Genomic DNA, 24,195 nt, shown 5'->3' on the forward strand with positions numbered 1-24,195 from the left:
GCACTGTGTGGCTATGTTTAAAAAGCAAAATTTCTGTTATCCAGCAGAAGGTGATAAGCTGCTATTTTCCTTTATTTTGTCTCCTGATTAATTGTGTGTATATATACTCCCCATTCCCTCGCTAGAGTGTAAGCTTTTCATAGCAGAGAATGTGAAGTTTTTTCCTCTTCATATCCCCCAGGGCTTAGTGTAGTGCTAGGTACAGCTTCATATTAAAATGTCCATGAATTTCTCTCTCTCTCTCTCTCTCTCTCTCTCTCTCTCTCTCTCTCTCTCTCTCTCTCTCCCTCCCATCCTCTCTCTCTCCCCCATTCCCTCCCTCTCTCTCTCTCTCTCTCTCTCTCTCTCTCTCTCTCTCTCTCTCTCTCCCCCTCTCTCTGTCCTCTCTCTCTGTGTCTCTCCCTCTCTCTCTTTCTCTGTCCCTCTCCACATATATATATATGCATATATATGTATATATATATATATATTCACACACACATATATGGGATAATAAGAAAAGTGAGAAACAGTCCCTGCTCTTGAGAAGCTCACATTATAATAGGGAAGACCACACATATAGAAGGTTTCAGCTGCTAGTCGGATGGAAAAGTTCCATAGTCCTTAGGGTGTGTGACAGAGCAGATGGTAATGCATCACCTTTACTGTCATTTCCACTTACAAAATCCTGTCATTTTCTTATATTGAGTCATCTGAGAGTGCAAAGGATTTTGGTAGGAAAAGTCTTCAGTAGCTGTGGTTATAGCACCTGTAGGAGCAGTTGCCAGGCCAAATCTCCAGGGAGAAATTTTCGGTATGACTGTCAGAGTGAGGCTGGAAGCAGGACCAGAGTCTGTGGGCACTGCCACTGCCAGAGGCTCTTGGGCTTATCTGCTCACTGGGGCAGTTTGGTCAACAGTTGATGAACTAGGGTGCTACTGTACAAATGGAAGAAAGGGACAGATGTAAGAGACATTGTACATCTAAAACTGACAAGACTTGGCAAATAATTTGTTATGGGAGTGAGGAAGAAGGGAGAGTTAAGGATAACTCCTAGGCTGTAAACTGGAAAGATCATGCTATAATCAAGAAAAAATGGGCACATGTAGGGGGAAGAGCAACACACTAACATGATAGAGAGAGTGCTAGACTTGGAGTCATAAAAGATTTGAGTTCGAGTACTCTCCCAGACATACTTCCACCTGCTTCAGATTCCTCTTCTGTAAAAATGGAAATAATAATAGCACTTACCTCCTAGGATCACCTAATGGGGGGAGTGGGGGACACTGCAGCAGCTAGGAAGCTGCAAACATCCTACAAAAGAGAACATTTGATCCAAGTCCTAAAGAAGGCTCTGCAAACCATTTCCCTAATAAATTAATTGTCAAAAGATATGGGAGGATCTAATTGCAAAATATTAACAGCCAAATGAATGAACATTCAAAATTGCTAATAGTAAGAGAAATGAAAGTCAATTCTGCTCTGTGGTTTCATATCACACCCAACAAATTGGCAAAGAAGACAGAAAGATAAGAGTTGTCAGTGGTAGAGGAATTATAGAAAGATGAGCGCAGTAATCTATTACTAGTGGAGTTATGAATTGGCCCACCCAATCTGGAAAGCATTTTAGATCTATGCAAATAAAGTGGCTGAAATGTCTAGACTCTTTGATCTAGAGCAGGCGTCCCCAAACTTTTTACATAGGGGGCCAGTTCACTGTCCTGTTAACAGTTAAAATTATAGTTGAGACTGAAAAAAATCTAAATTTAAATGTTCACCTAGGGAAATCCCAAATAATAAAATACCCAAGTCAGCTGCCAAATTTTTATGGTGATTTAATTGCAACAGGAGGAAGAAAATAGAGGGAGAGAGAGAGAGGGAGAGAAGGAAAGAGAGAGAGCAGGAACGGAATTTAACTCAGAAGAGTTAACTCAGACCATTGGAGGGTCAGACTATTAAAAAAATCTATGAACAAATCTGCATACCACAGTCTGAGACAGTGGTGGCTGCAGCGCTGGCTGTGATGGGCCTGTCACCCATCATTGCCACCACTCTACTGGACAGCAGTATACACAGTGCATAATCCTCTCCCCCAGATTGCCGCTCACCATGTCTTCCATTGTGCAGCCACATAATCCTTTGTGCAACGCCTCGTTCTCATTCAGTTACTCTCAGAACAAGGCGCCACATAAAAGATTATGTCACTGGAAATAGTACTGTACGTGAGTGACGCCACGCTTTGTGGCGCTGCCACATACAGTGCTCCTCTCACTGACCACCAATGAAAGAGGTGCCCCTTCCAGAAGTGCAGTGGGGGCTGGATAAATGGCCTCAGGGGGCCACATGTGACCAATGGGCCATAGTTTAGGGACCCCTGATCTAGAGATTCTCCTGCCAGGCACATTAGAATAGGAATCAGCCATAGAAATAGGCGTCTCCTTAGAGGTACTGGGCAGAAGTGACAGTACTATCAGAATGCTTAGCTGCATTTTAAAGGATTTTTCTCCTTTCTGATCAAACTAACATGTATAGTTTTAGAAATGCTCACTCATCAAATCTGAGTTGGAGGGGCCACAAAGGTTATCTAATCCAGTTGACCTGTCTTTCATACACTTTTATCAGTTATTTGATACACATATTTGATACACATATCAGTTATGATAAATCAGTTTATCACTTATCCTTATAAATAGATTTTATTATATCAATCTTCTGCTCAAAATCTTCAGGTTCTACCTTTTGCTTACAGAGTAATCATTCTCCCTCATTTACTACTCAAGGCCCTCCACAATCTGACATCATTGTACTCTTTTGACTTCTTTCCTATTACTAAGAGAATAGCATGGCATTTTGAATCAGGAAACCTTGCATTCAGATCTAGGTCTGAAAAAAATGATTCATTGTATGACTCTGAGTTGGACGTCTAATATTATACTTATGACAATAATATTATACTTATTCTACAGTTTCCTTATCTGTAAAATGGGAACCATTACTCTATTATCTATAGTATAAGGTTATTGTAAGAATCAAATGAAATAATTACATAATTTTCCACATAAATGTCAATTAAGGTCAGTTTATTGTTAGTATTTTTATCTGCTTCCTTTCACATATTAACCATGTTTCATCCAAACTAGACCCCACTCCCAACCCCCAGCTCAGACCATATCTTCTCTCGGTTTTCCCAATGCCAGGAATTCGTACTCTTCTCCCCTTTCTTTTTTGAATTCCTACATACTCTTTAAAACTAAGTCAAATATCTCATCCATGAAAGCTCCCCAATCCTTCTGGGCAGTACTTAACTTTTCCCTCAGACAACACATAGCACTTTGTGACTCCAGTAGGATCATTTAAATTCATAGACTTAGAGCTGAAGAAGACCTCAGAGGCTGTCAGGTGATGGCCTTCATTTTACAAATGAGGAAAATGAGGCCTGGGTAGGTTTAAGGACTTGCCCAGTGTCATAGTCAGAGGAAGGCTTTGAACCCAGGTCTTCTGACTCCAAAGACACATTTGTCATGTAATATTATTTATTATGCTTATACATTATGGTTTTGTGCCCCATCCCTAGACTCAAGATCCTTGAGTTCAGAAACCATCTAAATTTTGTATCTTGACCAGCGCCTTATACACAGGTGCTTCCTAAGTATTGATAGTAATTATTTGTTATCTTTTTAACTGTCCCATGCATTTTAGGCACTTCATTACATTTACTTTATCATGTCTTTGACAGTTTTTAAATGTGCTTTTCCATCCCCAACTCAATTGTAAGATCTTTGAGAACAGAAATCCTGTCTTACCCTTCTTTGTCTCCCACATTACCTAACAGTGCTTGCCACAGAGTAGATACTGAATAGCAGATACTTGGGAATAAGAATGAGCCTAAGAGATGAAACAGCCTGATTTTTGTGCTCAGGGGTAGTTTCCTCAGTTAACTCTGACCAGCATCAGTGCTAGACTATTGGTATCTAACTGGATGTGATTCAAGAATAGTGGAATTTTATAATTTTATTAAGTACTTTTGAGAATCCTTGTAGTTTCCTAAATTTCCCACTTGGTTTTCAGGTGAAGCCTGTCAAAAAATGAACTTTCCCCAAAGCCCTGAGTATGGGTAAAGAAAATAAGTTTAAGGACTTTAAAAACTAGAGGAAAGAAGCTTTAAGGGCAGGGACTCACCCCTATCTTTCCTTCAAGAAACATATCTTGCCTGAGGGAAAACTTCTCACATCATCTACAGAATTTCTCTCTGGAAAACCAAGTCCCCAAACAAGATGATCTGATATGAGCATGCCTTAAAATATCTATTAAAATCTCCAATGAGTCCAAGCTGTTCTGACCTAAGCAAGACATTCTCCCTTAGTGTTAAAAAAAAAAAAAAAGAATTGTGGGAGAATACATGAGCCCTGATGTGTTTGGCAATTTAAACTTCTCATCTGTCAACACCGTTCAATGGGATATTTTTCTGACAGATTCCTAGCAGAGCCTGTAAAATAGTAGCATGATTGGAAATGAAATGAATGGCAGTTGAAAAAAATCAACTGGCAACTGAAAAATAAACACCTTGATCTCTATGAGAAGATGGTGAGGATACAATTCTGAGTCTGGGGTGAAAAGCGGTATGCAGCCATAACCAATTAAGGAAAAAGAAAAAAAAAACCATCAAAATGGAGTTATAGAGAGGATCTACAGTTCTCTGATACATTTATATTCCAGGTAATTTGGAATATAAGAAAGGTTTCTGGCATTGGGGGGGAAGTAAAAGTCTCCATACTAATATCTTTGGATTTGCCCAAAGGCAGAACCTAAGGCAAAATATTCTATACATCATCCTTGCCAAACAAGACTAGGCCAAAACCGGAAGGGACCAGGTACTAACGGGAACAAATGAGTAAGCCCTGATTTAAAGCAGGAGCTGTAGAAGAAATGTGGTGGCTGGGTATTTTTCAGTAGGAAAGAGGTCATAATTTCTCTAATGGATTGATTAGCTGACAGTTTGCCCAGCAGAATCTCCACTTATTCTTTTAAAGAAGCTCTTTACAGGAGCTTGAAAGAGGTGGTTGTGAAAAGGACGGAGAAATAGAGGAAGGTTAGGGAATGTAGTATTTGCCCGCCTGGGGCGTGGCTTCACGCCATCCAGTTTCAGGGCTGACCTGTGTCCCAAAGTGGCAGGTGTTGCCCAGAGGGCGGGGCGTGGGGGAGGGGAAAGGAAAAGGAGCCAGCAGAAAGTAAGCGGTGGCACACGCACCTGCCCATCATCTGCTCTGGGCTGCCTGCACCTGTCAGTAAGCCCATTGTTACCCCCTGACAGGAATGTGAGTTTCACATCTGCCCAGGCTTTCACTACATGAGGCAGATGGTGGGGTGAGGCAAAGCTCAAAGGGAGCCAAACTGCTAGTGAGCTTTCCAAATGGAATAGGCCTTACGAGTTGGATCAGGGTAGGGAAACACTGATGGAATGGCTGGTGGGCCATAGGGGAAGAGATAGCCTGGTAGTGTTGATCCTTTGTCTTAAAGAAAAAGAAAAGGACACTCTTCGCCGCAGAATCCCTCAGGATGCTGACGTTATCTGGAGACCATGGTAGTCTGCTTTAGGGATGTTTTGTCCGAATAAGCATAGTGCATGGTCTTAACTTGCCAACACACTCAAATTCTTCTTTGATTGATGATAGTGACTGAGCCCCAGCTGTAGTCCCAATGGGAACAAAAATAAGTTTGGATGGAGTTGATTATTTGTTTGTTTGGGCCACCACTTATTACAAAGTTCTATTCAGAACTTGGATGAAATGACTAGGCACGGGATCCCCATTTTGCCCTCAGCCCCCAAAGCCATTAGTACTTCCTCCCTACATGAAGAAAATATGTAATAGTACCTGAGCTCACTTTTTAAGTGGTTAGAGTATAATATTTGATTTTTCCCTAGCTTCTCAGAAATGTTCATTATGCCTAAATGACAAGTTTTGTTTGAAGTGATAGAGAAGATATAAACCATAAGGAGCAACTGAGAATGAAAAGTTCTCTTGCGATAGTGGTTAACAAAATACTGCTTATCTGGGGGCAGCTGGGTAGCTCAGTGGATTGAGAGCCAGACCTAGAGACGGGAGGTCCTAGGTTCAAATCTGGCCTCAGACACTTCCCAGCTCTGACCCTGGGCAAGTCACTTAGCCCCCATTGCCTAGCCCTTACCACTCTTCTGCCTTGGAGCCAATACACAGTATTGGCTCCAAGACAGAAGATAAGGGTTATTAAATATATATATATATATATATATATATATATATATATATACTGCTTACCTAAGATGCAAGGCAATGCCCTGGCCTAGGAGACTTGGATTGTGGTCCCAAGTTCTCGAACTAGGGATGTAACCATGGGACAAGTCACTTTTTTCCCTTGGGCTTTTGTTTTCTCACCCATAATAGAAGAGGATTAGATTAAAGGATCTCAAATTTCCCTTCCAATGCTATGTTTCTACGTTTCTACTTCAAATGGAAGTTAATGATAGAACAGGAATGTTATCATTTAGTCATAAGCCTAAAGCAACAGGTAGATCTTTGTGGCTTATGTGCTGGCAGACTCTTAGACTACCACAAAGCAGCCAGCTCTATAGCTTAATGAAACCTCATTTTATTGCATTTGGCAGATACTGTGTTTTTTACAAATTGAAGGTTTGTGGCAAACCTGCATCAAGCACATCTGTCGGTACTATTTTCCAGCAGCGTGGGCTCATGTCATGGCGATGTGTCACATCTGGGTAATTCTCACAATATTTCAAACTTTTTCATCATTATTATATCTGTTATGGTAATCTGTGCTCAGTAATATTTGATGTTATTATTGTTACCCTGCCCATATGAGACAGCAACGTAATCAATAAATGTCTGTTCTGATTGCTCCGCCGACCAGCCATTCCCATCTCTTTCCCTTTCCTCAGGCTTCCCTATTCCCTGGGACACAACAATATTGAAATTAGGACAATTAATAACCATACAAGGGCTTCTACGTGTTCAAGTGAAAGGAAGAGTGAATCAATGTGGCAAAACTTCACTGTTGTCTTATTTTAAGAACTACAACCACCCCAATCTTCAGCAACCTTCAGCCATCAAAATTGAGACAAAAGCCTCCACTAGCAAAAAGAGTTTGAATCACTGACTGCCCACTTGATAGCATTTTTTAGAATTAACGTATTTTTCAATTAAGGTGTGTACATTTTTTTAGACATAATACTATTGCACACTTAGTAGACCACAGTATAAGGTAAACATAACATGTATGTGCACTAGGAAACCAAAAAATTCACATGACTAACTTTATTGTAATATTTGCTTGATTGAAGTGGTCTGGCTCTAAACCCTCAGTATCTCTGAGGTATGCCTGTATTTCTCAAATGGAAACATTTATTGTAGTGCATGTTTATTATCTCTACAAAAGTGGATCATTTAATTTTTCATAGTTAGATTTCATAATGATGATAGTTCCTTGCATAGGCATAAGCAGAGCCATAATCCAATTATTTCTCACATCATTTCTTTGAAGAGACTAGAAGCAATATTACCTCCCATTTTACTACTTGGCCATTTAAAGTACTGCTAGACAAATCAAGGTAATCGAGATTCTCAACTATGTTTATACCGTGCGTCAGTAAAGAAGTTAAAACTAGATTGCATGGTTCCTAAATCCTGATCCTTGTTTCCTCAAAAGCAAAAGTTACCCATCAGATTTGCCAGCCTTTATATGTGAAATTCCCCTCATGAGATAAAGGAAAACAATATAGAATTCCATTTTAGAAGAACGCTTTTCCTGTGTAGAATTGTCCGGAAGTTCTTGCTGGGTTCTTACTGTATCCTTAATACCATAAAACTTGAGGCTTAAGAGCTTCTGCTTACTTCCAGTTTTAAATTAGATAAGCAAGATACTGAAGATAAAAGTAATGGAAGTGGGTTTTGTGGAGGCATTTATTGTTAGAGTAAGTCTTGATTTAGTAACCAGAAAAGGCTTATACAATACAGAAAAATGTGTGAAGGCAGAGAGGATCAAGAGCATGGAAGTGGGAAAATTAAAGGGTGGTTCTGTGATGACAACAAGTTGGAAATAGGAAGAACAGGAAATGAAAGAAAAGACAAAGGAAAGTACAATAAAGAGCTATATTAGTAAAGATAAGAAATTAGAATTGGATGCCAGAAGTGGAGATGGAGAACTAAACAACCATTGTACCCTCTTTTTCTCAGAGTTCATATTCCTAATTTCTCCCAACAGAAGAAGCAAAAAGTACCCTTCCTGGATTCAAGGCTATTTTTTCCCCTGCTCTTTCTCTCTCTTCAAACCCTTCTCCACTGGGTATTGGTTACAGCACCTTTGCTCCTACACTAATTATTATGCTCTTCTACATCCTGCTTCCATCTCTAGTTATAAAATATGGAGTTTCTCTTGTCCTAATTATTCTTAAGAAGAATAGCAGTCCTTGGTGATGTGGGGGCAGCTAAGCTGGTAACTATTTCACAGGAAATTTGTTTTGGCTCATCATCTTAAGGCTGGGTTGGGTACTGTGCCTTTGTTATTAAGTGAGGGGGAGGTTATCCAACCCCTGAGGCAGAAAAGTAGGTGAGAAACTTAATTTAAAAGTTCCTGAGGAGTGTACAGGCTGCTGCCTTTCCTAACTCTCAAAGTGCTACCACCCCTTCCATAATTTACCATTGTTAAAGCTAAGCATCTAGGAAGGAATTGGGGAAAATAGTCTAACATAAACACTAGTCTTTTCCTATAAGATGTTTTCTGAGGCAGTGATATATTTGGTAGAACCAATAGTTCTAAATTACCCCATAGTCTACACCCAAAAAGTGTGTATCCTATATATTACCTCAACCAATGTAATTTTGCAATCATTAAGGCATCACAACCAAACTGAACCATATTATCCCCAACCCTTTGAAACAAGCATGAAAAGCATCATGATGTAGTGGAGAGTGTGTTGGTTAAACTGGGGGTCAGTTCAAAACCTCCGTTTGAAAGCCACTTCTGACATCTACTTACCAGTTGATCCTGGGCAAGTTACCTAACCTCCCAGTGCCACGGGCATTTCTTTAAGACTGTAAATTATGGGATAGTTTTTGGTCTGCATTTGCAGAGGGGGTTTCTCACACTAGAAGGTACCCCACTATTGAAATCAAAACAAGGGGGGAGATATTAAAACTGTTGGGTGGGGTGAGGGCCTGTATTCCAACTTTTCACTGCTACAAGATTCCTTTAACCTCCCTTCATAACCTTGGCATAATGGAGTTCATAAAAAATGATTGCTATTTCAAGCTGGTCTCCCTATTTTTAAACCTCTCTGTGTTCCAGTCTATTCTGCATAGAAGATGACGCTAAAATACCACTTGCATCCAATCACTCCCCTCCTCAAAAACAAATCAGCGCCACATCACTGTTGACTGCAGTTTGTCAAACTAATTTAACCACAGAATATTTTGGCAATTGAAATAGATTGATGGAGCCCATAAATGGTGTTCCAGATGGGACGTGGGGTATATGGAATAAAGGTAGGATAAAGGTAGATCAGGGAAGTTTTGAAGAAGTATCAGGGGAAAAGGAACATGCAGAAAGATGGTGAAGCATTTGTCAAACGCGAGGCATGAGGAGAGTGATGGGCTCTGCACCAAGGACAGAATATAACAAGAGGGATGATGGTGCACATGAGAAATACATGATATAAAAGGAGACCATGATGTACCTTTATCAGACACTCTTCAAGGAAAGATGGCAGAAAATGTATGTGTCAAACCTTGTGTGTGAGGGGATGATAGTATGTGTGTCAGACTGAAGGAGGATGGGAAAAGGTATACATCTGGAAATAGAATATGTGTATGATATAATATTCACACATGCATACCTATCTATAGTTATATATTATTTTTGAGATAACTCAATATGTATATATATATATATATATGTCAGGTATGTCCTATTAGTGAGGTTGTCAGCCTGTATTTCATTTACTCACATCATGGCTGCCTTTCATATTTCTCTGAATAAATAAAATAATATAAATAAAAATAATTTTAAAAAGAAACAAAACTAAACAAACAAATTCAATCATAATAAGGCCTTGGATAAAAGCATATGATAATATATTGGTCAAGCCATTCAAATACACACACATACATAGATACATACACACACCCACACATACACCCCTCTGTATAGATGCATCTGTGTGTATTTGTGAGACACTGAGTATGAGGGATTTTGATGAGATGGGCGCCATATTCCATGTTGGGGGAGGAACCAGTGTGTCTATGTACAGTGTGAAATATCCATCAAACATTATCTATATCACACACAGTAGTAGGGGCAAGATGGACTGTCTATATGATGAAGGTGTGGTGTTAGCAAGGAGAATCTGCAGGGATTGGGGGTGGGCATGGAAGGAGATACAGATACAGAGGGAGGAGGATTGGTTGTGGTGAATGGAGGCTGTGGTGAATGGAGGGAGAGGCTTCAAGACTTGATCCTCACATCTCATCTCCACCCCCCCCCCAAACTTCTATACAGATTCTCTTTACTTCCACCATAGGGAAAGTCCACACTGTAAGTTCACCCTTGCACCAGCCCAGTAGGAATCCTGCTGACAATGCAGGTTTGTTTTGATTCTTAAATGATTCCTACTCCACCCCCCAACCTTTGCTAACACTGAAATGTTCTCACAGAAGTGTATCCATATAATGTGGAACACCAGGGCTCTGCAAAAAAATATTTAGGCATTTCTGCTTTTATTATTCTGATATTATTCTGTTAGCCTAAGGCTTATTCCTTAAATTCAAAACTTTACCTTCACTTTAGAACTTCCATCCCAAGTGACTTTTACCACCAATCATGATAAACTCAATTGATAAACTCCTAAATCTCTTCTTTCTCATTCTTTCAACCAGATGATAATTCTATTGCTTCTAGAAATGGGAATCCTATTTCATTCATTGATTAGAAAATCCACCTGTTACACCCCTTCAATAAGTAGAATATTTTGGGAACTGGTTCTCCACTGTGTCTTTTTGAGTTTACTCTCATGTCCTCTCATTCAGGTTCCTGAGTCGTTTGCTACTTTTTGTCTCTTCCCCTCCTTTTTTCACAGTAAGAAAATTGCTTTTTCCCTTTGTCTTTAGGAACCCTCTCCAAAGCCACTGAGTCACTTCCCTTTATCTGAAGCTCTCCCTTCATTGACATGTTTTACACTAAGCCCATTTGCTTTCCAGCTTTCTTCAGTTTCATACACTTTTGTTCTTCTCTTACCAAAAAAATAGTCTGTAAGAATTTGGTGGGATTTGATTTTCTTATTTATTGGCCGTCATGATCAATTCTGAGCCTTATTTTCCCAAGGCCACTTTATAGTTTCATTGAATTTTCCAGCTGATCACTGAGTATTTGGTTGCAAGGATCAGCCTGGAAATTATTTCTTTGATGTTTTCAAAGGCTGGAAAGAATTTTTTTTCTCTTTTTGAGTGCCATTGGGTTGCAGACTAAAGAATGTTACAGCTTGTAGTACTTCCAATTAGAGCCAATTAGACCTTGTCAGACCTGCCAGGGCTCCAGAATGCCTTAGACAATTCAATCTGCCCTGCCAGAGTGGAAATTTGATTTTTCTTCATGAGGGCTGAGAATCTTGCTGTTTTATAGATATGGTTTATTTCAGTAATATTCATGGGACTGGTCCAGCTTAATATATAGAAGAGTTCCAGACATCCTCCAAACATCATCACTTTATCTTGGCTTCCATTCATTTCACCAGATTTAATTCAACAAACATGCAAGGACTTACTGTGTGCAAGGAACTGTGCTAGGATTAAGGCTACAACATTCAATTTAAAATAGTGTTTACCCTCAAGAAGCTTAGCAGCAACTATGGGAAATTATTTATCACACACATATAGATATACACAAATTAAAATATGAATGCAAAGGAGAGTTCCAAAGGGCTTTGAGAGAAGCTAGGTCTAAGTAATCACTTAAATATGTGGGCATCAAGGAAAGTTGCTGGAGAGAGATGTTTCTTGAATGAGATCTTGAAGGAAAAAAAGAAAAGATTTCAGCATTCAGAAATAGTGAGGAGAGGAGCCATTTATTTGTGGCAGATAGACTGAGAAGAGACACAGAAACAAGAGAGAAGCAGGATGAGATTGGGGAACAAAGAATCTCACATGACCTGAATGTAGAGTATGCGGGGACTGATATAGAGAAGACGAATAATATGAGGCGATTGCCCTCTGTCATAGTAGGTTAAAGAAAGACTGTTTGGAGGTTGCTTCAGAGGCCAGTGTGTTACCCTGCTGGGCAAGTCAGTCAGAGTTTGAGTTTAAATCAAGAAATGCAGAAAATGGCTATAGGAGAACGACATTATTGCTAACATTACACAGCCCCAAATGTGCTGAGGGCAGTGCACTGCAGGTCTTGGATAGGCAGTCGAAACATACATGCATCCTCAAAGATCCCAGACTCCCAATGAGTGGGGGCCCAACAGGCTTCATAAATAAATGACTGGGGAATCTGCCCACAACAGTCAGGACCATGACCACAAATGCTCAAATGCTGGGGCTCTTAAAGGTACCCTCTTAGAGAAAAGATTTTTACACCCTTCCTAAGTAGAAATCTAACACAGTTTAGTTTGTTTTTCTTCCACTGTGGCTAGTTCCCATGGGGTAGAAGAATATAACCAAATCTGTGACCCTGGGCTTGGGTCTTTACCATTCTTTCCAGATTAAACCTTTTATTTTTTTTTTAAGTTGACCTTGCACAGAGCATCTGAAGAGTAATAGAGGGTGAAGGAGGGAAAGTAGATAAACCCAGGGCAAGCAGCACACTATTTCCTATTGTTTGGGGAAAGGGAGGGAGTTAGGAGACTAATGCTTGGTAAACAGAAGCTTGAGCAGAAAAGAAAACTCAAAGTGTGTCTTTGGCTGATTGTAAAACTTGGACCTTTCTGGGTGACTCACCAGTAATGTTGTACCAGTAACTTGTCCTTCATATCTAGGTAAAGCAGTTTGTGTCTTATCCCATGGGCAGAATGAGGCTAGCACAAGGCTCTCTCCCCCTTCCATTTAGCTTTCATATCCTTGGGCAGCTTCACCAACTAGAAGGAAGGAATTTCCTGAGACTCCCTTGATCCAGCAACCTAACATTAAGCATTTACTAAGCACCTACTATAAGCCCTGGGTCTGAAGTTAGGAAAACCTGAGTTCAAATCCAGCCTCAGATCAGCAATGAAAACTGGGGCCACTATGCTATCTGTTTCAATTTCCTCTGCTGTAAAATGAGAATAATCAGCACCTACCTCCTCCCAGTGTTGTGAGGATCAAATGAGATAATATTTGTCAAGTGCTTAGCACATTGTAGATCCCTGATAAATGCTGGTTTCTTTCCTTCCTATGTGCCAAATGCTGGGGATACACAAAAGTAACATAGTGCCTTGCATCAAGGAACTTAAAAATAGAAGGGATAAAATATACACTTATAAGTATACACAGAATGCATACAAACATCGGACATTTTTCCAGTTATAATATGTTATTACATTAGAGCAAAGCAGCTATATAAGGAAAAAAACATAAATGTGAGAAAATAAAATACTTTTATTATCAGACTTCATTGGATGTATGATCACCTAAAGGCGCTGGTCTTAACACTATAACTCATCAAAAAGATTTCAGTAAATCCCCAGAATAAAATACAGATTTCAGGCCTTCCACAATCTGGCTCCAGGCTACTTTTCCAGCATTATTTCCTATTAGTCCGCTTCACCCTCTCCCTACCTTCCAGCCAGACTTGATTACTAGCTGTTACCCAAACGACTTCATCTTCACCTCCTCCATTCCCACAAGCTGGTCCCCATGCCTGGAATGTTCTCCCTTCTCATGTTTGCCTGTGGGAATCCTTACCTTGGTAAAGCTCCATTCTGGTACTACCTCATCAATGTTTCCACCTTCCCCAGATTTGCCTATATCAGTGGTTCTCAACCTTTCTAATGCCATGACCCCACAATACAGTTCATCATGTTACAGTGACCCCAAACCCAAAAATTATTTTGGTGGCTACTTCAAAACTGTAATTTTGCTACAGTTATGATTTGGAATGTAAATACCTGATATGCATTATATATTCTCATTGCTACAAATCAAACATAATTTAAACATAGTGATTAATCACAAAAACAGTATTTAATTATATGTTGAGAAATATTAATCCAGCAGGAGGCAGCCTGAGCGCTGGGGCGGGAGGTAAGTCCTCCCTGGGGAGGGGGTCCACAGACGCTGCCTTCTTCTTCCTGTAGTCTCCCTCCAGCTCGAGCTGAGGCTTCACTTTGCTGGGGTTACTCCACTCCATTATCCGAGCCAGGAGTTATCCGCTTAACCCCTCTGGAGCCTGCAGCCTGGTGCTCTCTCTGGGTCTCTGTTTGAGTCCTGTCTCCAGGCAACAGGGTAAATCCATCGCCCCTCATAGGGGGAGGGCTGCTGATAGGTAACTAATATTAGTACAATGTGTGGGCAGCAGGGTCCCTGTTCTTTCCGAGATCTTGCTGTAAAGTAGCACTATTTGTCAGCGGCTAAAGCCATCGGAAATATGCATTTTCCGATGGCTTTAGGTGACCCCTGTGTTTTGGTCATTCGACCCCCACTGGGGTCGCAACCCACAGGTTGAGAACCGCTGGCCTATAGCATTTTGTCTGACAATTCCCTTGTTCCCCCTCATCTTGTGTGCTTCTACTTGTCTAACTACATGTATTACCCCTTCCCCACTAGACTGCAGACTGCTTGAGGGCAAGGACTGTTTAGTTTTTGTCTTTGTATTATAATCTTCCACAGAGCAGATGGAGTAAATGCTTTTGAATTGAGCTGAATCTTAATTTCCTATCATTGGAACTACCTGGACTCTGCCCCCTGGGTCTCTGAGCTTTTACCCTGTCTTGTCCAGAACCAGACCTCTATATCTCTTCCTAGTCATTTCTGGACCACGCTATCTCCACTTTAGCCATCTTCCTTAACCCCTTGTCACTGGAACCCCCAGGATTCTTTCTCCATAGATCCCAGGGCTCTGATAGAAAAATTCTCAGATTATTTTCCCAGACCTCTACCTCATTTCCCAGACAGCTCTAAACCATGTTGCCCATGTATTCTTCCACTCTCTTCTATTTTCCAGCTCCCCTTCATGTGGGATCATCTGCCATTAGAACTCTTTGAGGTTAAGGACTGTCTTACTCACTTGTATTAGTATCCCTAGTACTTAGCACAGTGCCTCACACATAGTAAACAATAAATGCTTTATCTATCTCATCAAGACACGATTTTTGAGCAGCCTTTTACCCCTCTGTGGTCTTGCTGTGTAAACCTGTAGTAGAAAGCACCTTTTGGGAGGGGAAAGCCTTTAAAACTTTTTTTCGTCCTATCAAGTCAAATGCTTTTTTTGGTATTTGAAAAATACATATATCCCATAATATAATGGGATCTTGTATATTGTATGCCTCCATTAGTTGTGAGACTTTGAAGATCTGCAATAAACAGTTATCCACAAAAAAAAAACAATAGAATGTAAATTCCTTGAAGGCAGAGGCTGGTTTTTGTTTTGTCTCTGTATTCCTGTAGTCCCTAGCATGGTCCCTTGCTAGGTGGCATATGAATAGTAAAATCTTCCTGGATTGGAAAAGCTTGGCTGTTTCCCTTCTCATTTTCAAGGACAATGACCTCAATATGTATAAAAGTTATTCTAATTGAGCTTTTTATAAAGTTGAAAATATTGGCACAATTACTAACAATAGTTACTAATGTCTAGTTGCAGACATCAATTCCCCTTTTTTTGTTGTTTATGTTATCTATGATGTTTTGCACTATTATTCATGTAAAATCTATATCAGATTGGTTAACATCTTGGAAGGGGGAAGAGAGAGTAAGAATTTGGCTCAAAGAAAGAAAGTTAAGGTTAAAAATTGTTTTTCATGTAAATGAGTTAAAAATAAAATATTTGTTTAAAAAGCCCAAAGTAATATCTGTGATTACTTCCATTTTGAGGGGATTTTTTTTGAGATCTTGAAAATCAATCTAGTAGGGGCAGCTGTGTGGCTCAATGGATAGAGAGCTAGGCCTAGAGATAGGATGTCCTGGGTTTAAATCTGGCCTTAGATACTTCCATGGTACCTAGAGATCCCTAGAAGGAAAGAAAGAAAGAAAGAAAGAAAGAAGAAAGAAAGAAAGAAAGAAAGAAAGAAAGAAAGAAAGAAAGAAAGAAAGAAAGAAAGAAAGAAAGAAAGAAAGAAAGAAAGAAAGAAAGAAAGAAAGAAAGAAAGAAAGAAAGAAAGAGGAGGAAGGAAGGAAGGAAGGAAGAAAGAAAGAAAGAAAGAAAGAAAGAAAGAAAGAAAGAAAGAAAGAAAGAAAGAAAGAAAGAAAGAAAGAAAGAAAGAAAGAAAGAAAGAAAGAAAGAAAGAAAGAAAGAAAGAAAGAGGAGGGAGGGAAGGAAGGAAGGAAGGAAGGAAGAAAGAAAGAAAGAAAGAAAGAAAGAAAGAAAGAAAGAAAGAAAGAAAGAAAGAAAGAAAGAAAGAAAGAAAGAAAGAAAGAAAGAAAGAAAGGAAGAAAGGAAGAAAGGAAGAAAGAAGAAAGAAAGAAAGAAAGAAAGAAAGAAAGAAAGAAAGAAAGAAAGAAAGAAAGAAGAAAGAGAGAGGAGGGAAGGAAGGAAGGAAGGAAGGAAGGAAGGAAGGAAGGAAGGAAGGAAGGAAGGAAGGAAGGAAGGAAGGAAGGAAGGAAGGAAATTATTTTTTCCTGACTTTATTTTCTTGTGTACCATTTTCTTGTATAGCATGTCAAGGCCAAAGGTATAAGAGCCCAAATGTGGTGAATTAATAATTGTCAATAAAGATTATAAATAATAAAGATTATTAAAAGGCTGACAAATATGTTCCATTCCACTAGTATTTGCCATTCTTTCAATTTCCACCTATAAATATGTTGGTTATTTGGGTCTTACATTTTGGTTCTTACACTCACCTTTCTTTAGGCTCCTCCCATGCTAAGTATACTTAGAACTTGTCGAAGAATTAGGGCATTGGGGAGCTAGATGTTACAAAGAAGCCTGGAGCTCCCTCTGCTTCTCCAACCATTAGAGGAGCATCAGATGAGGAAAAGATACTGGATCATCAGGTTATTGCTAGTACATTGGAATTCAGTGGTACAAATATGGGCCATGACATGGTGGTGTAGAGTAAAATGGAGAACATTACTTGGTATATGGGGAGACCACTAGTAAGAGTTAGTGCAACGGGTGCTAAGGAAAGACCAGTGGAATCTGGGAGATGTGAATTGTGGTGTCGTTTTAGTCCGTGTGTTGGTAGGTTGAAGGAGATGGGAGATAGAGAAAGGAGTGATATTGTTCACAAGTGTTTGTGTCCAGCCAGTTCAAGCCTTGTGTAGCTGCTGAGCCCACCCAGTATACACCAGGATGAGGAACAGACAAAAAATGAAGCTGTGGAATAAGATCTGAATGAGACACCGGCTATGGTTCTGTTCTTAGACCAAGGTTGCATTTTAGGGACCCAGCACATACACAATCATGCTTAACTACATCTACAAACTGTATCTGCACTCCCAGATGCTCTCTCACACTATTGTAGTACCATTTAATCATCTTACCTAAACTGCCTGTGTGTTGCATATGGTTGATAATTAGGAGAAAAGAGGAAGAGCCACCTTCAGAGAAGCTAGAGAATAGAGAAAAAAAGGCTAGGACTCAACCTTTGGAAGAATGCTCCTTTTTTTTTTTCAAGATGGATCCAACAAATACTATGTTAACTTTTAGAGCTCTAGCCAACAGAAAATAATAAAGTAGTTTACATTTCTATGACTAACCTTCACAAAGCACTTTCCTTATAATAGCCCTATAAATTAGGCAACAGAAATATTATAATTCTTAACTGACCCCAGTCATGCAGGAATCAGAGGTGGGATTTGAACTCAGGTTTCTTTACTCCAAGTCTGGTCCTTTTTTTCTACCATATCACAACAGTGAAATGGATTTCTATGCCTCCTTTTGCCACATGAGCTAGAACAATCAGGTTGATGATTTATATTTAAAATTAATGTCATGGGAAATTAAAGTTGGTGGATGCTTTTAGATTACAGGTTAATTACACAAGAATAATTTGCTTGCAAAGGATGATAATATTTCTCTAGGGCCTATAGATGATATTTTTCTAGATCTTGGTACATAGCTCCCCCTGTTGAAGCTGTTGAAGTTGGGAGCTCTGTGAAGAGTAGATTACTACTTTTCAAGTTTAAATCATATTGGTAAATACGTAGAAATAGTTGATAGTAAATATAAATATTAGTTTTAAAGAGAAAATGCTAAAATCTTGAAATAGCATTCCTTATGAAAGAGGAAGAGTAAAATATTAAGTGCAAAATAATTTTTTTGTCAACTGAGTACAACTTCTAGGTGTGTTGCAGCTTACCAGATGGTTAGCCTACTTTTTTAACAGTCTTACTGGTCTTTGTTCCTCGTAAATCATCTTTTAAAATAAACTTTCACCTAAGACTTTGAACTTCTTTTATCCTGACTCAGGAAGAATTAATCGATGCCTCGAATATAAATAAAAGTTAAACCAGTAGCTATAGTTCAATATACAACCTACCCTTATTTTAACTATTTCCAGTAATCTGTACCATCAGTTCCGATCTGGAAAGAAAAAAAAAGTTTCTTTTATAAGTCTTTTAGGAAATTTATATAAAGCTTTAAATTAAAGCCCTGTAATGGAATAAAAGTTTTTCCTTTGTGCCTCTAAAACCAAAACAGTTTATTTTTACTTCCCTGACTACTTATGGATACCTTATTTATAGTGCTGTACTCCCAGTGTTTGGATTTCCACCCCTTTATAGCAGAGGCACACTGCTAAGGTAGTATTGAAACTTTGTTTAGGTCAACTTCAGTGTTTGGACTTACTTAGAATAGCAGTTTTGTTCCACACAAGTATCCTTTTGCCCAACTGCCAATAAACCTCAGTAAGTGAACCTTCCTTTGCATATAAACACCAAACAGTTGAACTGTTTACTGTTAAATATTTACAGTGAGGCATTAGGAACATTAAGAACTGGTTTTTCAAGTCTCCATGGTCCCATCGGATGCCTCTGAGAGACCTCCTCTTCTTTTCAGTCATGCTGCACAGCCTAAGCAGGAAGAGCTCAGCATTACCTTTAGTCTTTTACCCCAAAGCATCTTAAAGGCTGTTTCCAAAATATTGACTGCTTTTGTTTATTAATTTTATTGACAAGTCTGAGAGATGAGCAAAAGACCAGAGCTTTCCTGGAGCCCCTGCCTCAAATTGATTGATGCTAACTGGTGATCCAATATGTACTTAGCACCTTAGATCTGGAGAGCCACTCTTCTACCATCTTAACTTTACTTCTGAGTTATCTCTGAATTTACATGAAATATTTATTCCAAAACCTATTTATTCCAAAACCTATTTTGTTCATTTTGGTTCAAGAAATGGATATTACTAAATGTTATGTGTTCTGTTTTCCTTTATTATACCACAATTATTTCTTCTAGGGTAGAATTGTTATGAATGAGTGTATGAAATATTTATTAGGTATTGACTATGTACACCATGCTGAATGAATGAAACATTTATTAAATACTATGTACACTATGCTAAGTGGTGGGGATACAAATAAAAAATTAAGAGAGTCTTTGCTCTCAAGGAGCTCACATTCTTTTAATTTATTTATTTGTTTGTTACATTTAAGTACCCTCTTTCCTTACCTTCCCCATATTAGAGGAGTTATTTGACAAAAAGATATATGTATATAAAAAACTCTATCTTACTTATTTCTATTTATCAGTTCTTTCTCTGGAGGTTTACATATACAAGTCATTCTTCAAATGGTATTTCTGTTGCTGTGTATAATATTTTCTTTGTTCTGCTCATTTTACTCTTTATAATTTCATATAGGCCTTTCCATGTTTTCCCAAAATTAACCTGTTCATTTCTTATATCACAGTAGTATTCTGTCATAATCATATGCCACAACTTGTTTAGCCATTCCCCAGTTAATGGATTTATCCTTTCAATTTCCAATTCTTTGTCACCACAAAGAGAACATAATTTTAGAATGTATAGTTTCTTTTCCATTTTCCTTGATCACCATAGGAAATAAACCTAATAGTGGTATTGTTGGGTCAAAGGGTATATACAATTTTAGAACTCTTTAAGCATAATTCCAGATTGCCCTCCAAAGTTGTTGAATCAGTTTACAATTCCACCAACAGAGTATTAGTGTCCCCATTTATCTACATCCCCTCTAACATTTGTCATTTTTGTCCTTTTATCATTTTAGCCCATCTGATAGGTATGAGGTGATATCTCAAGGTTGTTTTGATTTGCATTTCTCTAATCAATAATGACAGAGCATTTTCTCATATAGTTATATGTAGCTTTGATTTCTTTGTCCAAAACCTGCCCATATCTTTTGATCATTTATTAATTGGGAAATGGCTTTTACACTTATATATTTGACAAAATTCTCTATATATTTTAGAGATGAGACCTCTATCCAAGAAACTGTCTTTAAAAACTTTTTTCCAACTTACTGCTTTCCTTTTAATCTTGGCTATATTCATTTTATTTTTATAAATACTTTTCAGTTTAATGTATTCAAAATTATCCATTTAATATCTCACAATGTTTTATTTCTCTTCTTTATTCATAAACTCTTCTATCTATAAATCCAATAGGTGATGTGTTACCTGCTCTTGTAATGTGCTTATGATATCTCCCTTTATGCCTGTGTTTTGTATCCATTTTTATCTTATCTTGATAAATGGTGTAAGCTATTGGACTATATCTAGTTTCTGTCAGATTGCTTTCTAGTTTTCCTAACAATTTTTACCAAATAGTGAATTCTTATTCCAAAAACTTGGATCTTTACTTTTGTCAAACACAAGGTCTATTGCAACTGTTTATGTCTGTTCTGTTCCACTGACTTTTCTATTTCTTAGCCCATACCAGATAATTTTAATAATTACTGCTTTACATATAGTTTGAAATATGGTACTGCAAGACTGCCTTTATTTACATTTTTTCATTAATTCTTTTGATATTCTTGACCTTTTGTTTTTCCAGAAGAATTTTTTTAGTATTTTTCTAGCTCATTAAAATAAATTTCTGGTATTTTAATTGGGATGGTATTGAATTAAATATATTAGTTTAGGTAGGATTGTTATTTTAATTATTTTGGCTCTGCCCACCCATGAACAATTAATATTTCCCCAATTATTTAAATCTGACTTTATTTGTATAAAAAGTGCTTTATAATTATGTTCATAAAGTTTCTGGGTTTGTTTTGGCAAATATATTCCTAGATATTTTAATCTATCTATGATTAGTTTAAATAGGTTATATCTTACTATCTCTTCTTGCAGGACATATGGTGAAACATGTTTTGTACTACCAAAGTAATCAGGAAAGGCTTCATGTGGAAAGTGATACCTCAGCTGAATTTAGAAAACCAAGAATTGGGGCATTGGTCTTGGGTCAACAACTTGAGGCAGTGCTCCACATTTTCTCTGTAATCCCTTGGGAGACTTGAGACAGCGCCTCTCCCCCCAACTCTCTATCTCTCTCAATAAAGCATTATGTTTTTTAAAAGAAAGAGAGAGAGAAAGAAGGGAGGGAGGGAGGAAAGAAGGGAGAGAGAAAGAAAGAAAGACAGAAGGAGAGAGAGAGGGAAAGAAAGAAAGAAAGAAAGAAAGAAAGAAAGAAAGAAAGAAAGAAAGAAAGAAAGAAAGAAAGAAAGAAAGAAAGAAAGAAAGAAAGAAAGAAAGAAAGAAAGAAAGAAAGAAAGAAAGAAAGAAAGAAAGAAAGGAAGGAAGAAAGGAAGGGAAAGAAAGGAAGGGAAAGAAAGAGGAAGGAAGGAAGGAAGGAAGGAAGGAAGGAAGGAAGGAAGGAAGGAAGGAAGGAAGGAAGGAAGGAAGGAAGGAAGGAAGGAAGGAAGGAAGAAAGGAAGGGAAAGAAAGAGGAAGGAAGGAAGGAAGGAAGGAAGGAAGGAAGGAAGGAAGAAAAGAAAAGAAAAGAAAAGAAAAGAAAAGAAAAGAAAAGAAAAGAAAAGAAAAGAAAAGAAAAGAAAAACAAGAATCCCAAGAAGTGGAGGTGATGGATGAGAACATTCCCTGGTATGTGAGACAGCCAGTGCAAAGACAGTATATATGGAAGGCATAAGAGAAATAAGATGGGAATGTCTTCATAAGGAATAGCTGAAATGTAGTGTATGAAGGACTTTAACTGCCAAACAGAGGAGGTTGTATTTCATGGCTATTGGAGTTGAGTAGGAGAGGGCCATCATCAGGCCTGTACATCAGAAAAATCTTTTCGCTAGCTGTGTGTAGAGGAATTCACCCAGGACCCTGAGACCAAATAGGCAGCTGTTTTATTCCTTTATTCCTTAGTTTCCTTAATCATATCTAGTTATTTCTTACTGTTATATGATGAAAAGGTTATAGATTAGACAATACAGCTGCCCAAGTGATTTTCCATCTCTCACTCTCCTACTTGAGGAACTCCATCCCCGCGCCCCCCCCCCCCCCATCCATTACTTCTTGGATAACTACACACTCCTGTTTGGCACTTATACAGCCTTCCTACACCTGACTCTCCTATAGGTATACTGTGGAGTAATTAAATTGAGCTTTTCCCCTTTCCTCATACACAGCACACCATAGCTGCCTCCACAACATCACCCTGTCTATCCGTTTCCTCCACTTTTTAAAATCCCTAATCTCCTTCAAAGCGAGGCTCAAGTGCCACCTTCCAGAGGAAATCTTATCTGATCTTCCCAGATACTGATACCTCCAGAGGCAGCTGGTATCACAGTGGAGAGGTGGCCTCAGATGCTTACTAGCTGTGTGACCCCGACAAACTTCTGTTTTCCAGTTTTCTCACCTGTAAAATTCATAGCACCTGCCTGTTGATGTGGGAAGGATCAAATGACATTTTAATTTTTTTAATTTTATATGTGAGGATTAAATGAGATTTTATATACTTTTTTTAAGCGCTTAGGAAATTTTTTCAGTTTTATCTGACTCTTCATAACTCATTTGGGGCTTTCTATAGAGGCTTGCCATTTCCTTATCCAACTCATTTTACAGGTGAGGTAACTGAGGGAATCAGAGCTAAGTAACTTGTCCAGGGTCACATAGCTAGTAAGTGTGGATACACACGTGTACCCCCCCCCTCTCTTCCTCTCTCTCTCCCTCTCTTCCTTTCTCTCTCTCCCGCCTCCCTCCCTCTCTCTCTTTCCCCTCCCTCTCTTCCTCTCTCTCTCTTCCTCTCTCTCTCTTTCCCCTTCCCTCCCTCTCTCTCTTTCCCCCTCCCTCCCTCCCTTAGAGATGATTCCTAAGCTCCTTGAAGGCAGAAACTTTTATTTTTGTCTGTATACCCAGTCCTGAGCACAGAATAATAATAACAGCTAGCATCTATTAAATATCTACTATGTGCCAGTTGCTGCATTTTACAAATATTATCTTATTTGATACTCACAATAACCCTGAGAAATAGGTGGTATTATTATCCTCATTTTACAGTTACAGAAACTGAGGCAGAGATTAAGGGACTTGCCCAGAGTCACAGAATTAGAAAGTTTCTGAAGTCAGGTTTTCATTTAGGATTTCCTGACTCCAGGACCAGCCCCAGAATCACATCATACCACCAGCTACCTCATAAAAATAAGCATTCAAAAAATGTTTATTGGTTGTTTGGTTGATTAACTGATGTAGTCCCAGTTTCTCTATACTTTAGGAAGACCGTACTTTTTAAGAAGACTTTGCTTTAAAAAAGGTAAACTGTTTTGTTAGATCATGTGTCCAACTTTTGGGGTTCAGAAAATATTATAATTGGAATTCTAGTTCTAGAAAATAATAAGTTAATATTTATAAAGGCATCTTAACGTTTCTTAAATGAAAAGTATCACATAAATAATATGATTACTATTCCATTTTAGCTACTTAGTTATATCACCCCTAAAAACAGCATAACTTGGTCTCTTTTTTTTCCATAATGTGTTCTACAGATAGGATCTATTGACTGTATTATGTTTTCACCTACTTTAGGCACAGTTGCATGTTTAATTGTTTGGAGGAAAGATGGAGAGATAGAGCTGAGTGATGAAAGGCCAAGAAAGTTATTAAGCAGTCACATTG

General features: G+C 38.5%; 1 protein-coding gene across 5 annotated transcripts in view; it reads left to right on the top strand.

Moving 5' to 3' along the window:
- FAM120B (family with sequence similarity 120B) overlaps nucleotides 1–24,195 on the top strand; it is a 127,456-nt gene that overhangs the window by 61,243 nt on the left and 42,018 nt on the right. For 3 of the 5 annotated variants that reach the window (XR_008916727.1, XM_056819067.1, XM_056819068.1), the window contains exon 7: nucleotides 6,623–6,733. The exons of the other annotated variants lie outside the window; for them this stretch is intronic. Coding sequence is in view for 2 of the 3 variants with exons in the window: in XM_056819067.1 (XP_056675045.1) it covers nucleotides 6,623–6,733 (111 nt within the window). In the remaining variant the exon portion in view is untranslated. The remainder of the gene's footprint in view (nucleotides 1–6,622; nucleotides 6,734–24,195) is intronic. 5 annotated transcript variants of the gene reach the window in all.

The sequence above is a fragment of the Monodelphis domestica genome, chromosome 2 (assembly GCF_027887165.1).
Source record: "Monodelphis domestica isolate mMonDom1 chromosome 2, mMonDom1.pri, whole genome shotgun sequence".
NCBI classification, from domain to species: domain Eukaryota; kingdom Metazoa; phylum Chordata; class Mammalia; order Didelphimorphia; family Didelphidae; genus Monodelphis; species Monodelphis domestica.